The sequence below is a fragment of the Micromesistius poutassou genome, assembly GCF_964030765.1.
Source record: "Micromesistius poutassou genome assembly, chromosome: 17".
NCBI lineage: Eukaryota > Metazoa > Chordata > Actinopteri > Gadiformes > Gadidae > Micromesistius > Micromesistius poutassou.
In genome coordinates, this window is record NC_140287.1 from 6059140 (window position 1) to 6061639 (window position 2500).

Consider the following 2500-nt stretch of genomic DNA (forward strand, 5'->3'; position numbering starts at 1 on the left):
CACTTCCTGTAATTGTTTGTGTAGGTCTATCAGCCCTGGTTGACTTCTTTGACCTTGTTACAATCTGTTGCACACGTTTTCAACAGTATAACCCACGCTGGTTTATCAGGCATTTTGGCCTCATTGTGGTTAGTGGGTGACACCTTATCAGCTCCCCAATCAGATTCACTTAGCATTCACTGAGGATGTATGTTTTTATCTAAATGGGTCACCACAGAAAAACAGTTTCTTTCAGGTGCACATGTTTCAAGTTTTGAAATGATCTGAAGGCAATTGTTCAACATTGAATTACCTTACTTATTATTAATGTATTATTTGATAGGGACAGATACACTGTACGAAGACAAACTGAGATTAATACAGTAAGGTTAAAATAAGGTCAACAGAGAACAAGATACAATAGCACAAGGTGAAATGGAGGTAAACTGAGATACAAGATACAATCCATCAAAAAAAAAAAAGTTGGTTGCTGATTAATTTCAGATAACGAGTTGCATGAAAACAGAAAAGCTGTCTGAGCAAAGGATGTTCTTTTATAATGAATCTGTACAGTTGCTGCTTGAAGCTGCAGCTCTGTATTCTCTGATGTATTTACAGAGGCTGAGGATCAAGTAAATTTAAACACAGGCTTTACATATGAAAATCAATAAAGTTGTCAAGAAGTAAATGTTTGTACCTTCATTTGCTTTTTGGCCAAGAATATCAAGGCTCCGATTGTATGGACACTCTATGGATTGAATTACTGACTGGTTGGACTGGGACCAGGTAGTTTAACAGTAGGACAGATGTGGACATGCCATTAAATATCAGAACAGCAAGGCACAGTCAAATGTCAAGTAATTTCTTGTCATCTTGAAACCGCTAAGGTTAGCCTTAATCGTATAACAAATCTTTTTAACAAGACAAAAAGAAAAAAACGACGACACAAAATAATGTGCCTCTGTTACTTGTTCAATGTGCTGTATTTACGACCTTTAAAATATGAGTCAAACCATGAACGTGGTCGTATTGAACGATTCATCATTGAGACTTTGATGGTTTAAAAAGCCTATTGGGAACCCAGCATCATTGCCTTTGTCAAGTGCTTCTTACCGCAGCCACTGCTGTGGTTCAAAGGTTCCAACTTTGCCCATGTGCGTTTTATTCACAGACTTCCTCGATGCTTAACGCGACGACCAGCGACTACTCCTATGACGACGGCTCGGCCACTCGGGAGCTGGAGATGGAGGACGACGGCATGTGCTCCCTCGACCCCGACCCCGTTGGAACCCTGGCGCAGACCTACGTCCACTCCTTCATCTGCGTGTTCGGCCTGCTGGGCAACCTCCTGGTGATAGTCACCTACGCCTTCTACAAGAGGAGCCGCACCATGACGGACATCTTCCTGCTCAACGTGGCCGTGGCCGACCTGCTCTTCGTCGCCTCCCTCCCGCTCACCATTTACAACGAGCAGCTGGGCTGGCCCATGGCCACCGGCGCGTGCAAGGCGGCGAGGGGCCTCTACAGCGTCAACCTCTACGCCGGCATGCTCCTGCTGGCGTGCGTCGGCGGCGACCGCTACGTGGCCATCGTCCAGGCCCGGCGCTCCTTCGGCGCCGGCTCCCGCTCCCGGATCCCGCGGCGTCTGGTCTGCGCGGCGGTGTGGGGGCTGGCCGCCGCCCTGTCCCTCCCCACGCTCGTCTACACGGAGCGCCTGGTGGAGCCGGACTTCTTGCGGGCAGAGGGCGTGTCTGTGACTTGCACGCTGAGCTTCGACGGCAAGCTGATGAAGGTGCTGGTGCCGGCTCTCCAGGTGGCGGTGGGGTTCCTGCTGCCCCTGGCGCTCATGGCGTTCTGCTACGGCAGCGTGCTGCGCTGCTTGTTCCGGGCGCAGGACGGCGGCCAGAGGCGGAAGGCCATGCGCGTGGTGCTGGCCGTGGTGGCGGTCTTCGTGGCGTGTCATCTGCCGTACAACGCGGCGCTGCTGAGCCACACCACGGGGCTGTTCGGGCAGAGGGGCTGCGAGAGCGAGCGGAGGAAGCTGGGCGTGATGGCGGTCAGCCGCAGCGTGGCCTACCTGCACTGCTGCCTCAATCCGGTGCTCTACGCCTTCGTGGGGGTCAAGTTCAGGCGCCACTTCCGGAAAATACTGCAGGACACGTGGTGTCTGGGGAAGAGGTTCGTCCAGCCCGGGTGCTCGCCGTCGACCGCGGCCACCAGCGTGTACGTCTTGGGCCACAGGTCCACCACCAGCGTGTCTAAAAACGGCTCGTCCTTTAGTGTGTGAAGAAGACGCGGTAACAATGCCGACCAAATCTTTCAGTCGTAGAACTGTAGTAAAAAAAAAAACAATACATGCAATCAATAAATAAAACATGTGGTTATTTAATAAGTAAGGTGCCAAAATATTACCAGATATATGTAGTTTAGAATTCTAGGTGTTTTGAGTTGTTGGATAAAATGTTGGAAAAGCTATTTTATTCTGTTTTTGAATTTTGATATGAGATTTCTTTCCGGCCTC

The 2500-nt window shown here is 50.0% G+C and overlaps 1 protein-coding gene across 1 annotated transcript in view; it reads left to right on the plus strand.

Moving 5' to 3' along the window:
* The window catches only part of ccr6b (chemokine (C-C motif) receptor 6b), a gene marked incomplete at both ends in the record, with an annotated part of 6789 nt that extends 4523 nt beyond the window's left edge, over positions 1-2266 (plus strand). The window contains one exon of the mRNA XM_084482577.1: positions 1151-2266. Coding sequence (XP_084338703.1) covers positions 1151-2266 — 1116 coding nt within the window. The remainder of the gene's footprint in view (positions 1-1150) is intronic.
* Between the last annotated feature and the right edge of the window lie 234 nt (positions 2267-2500).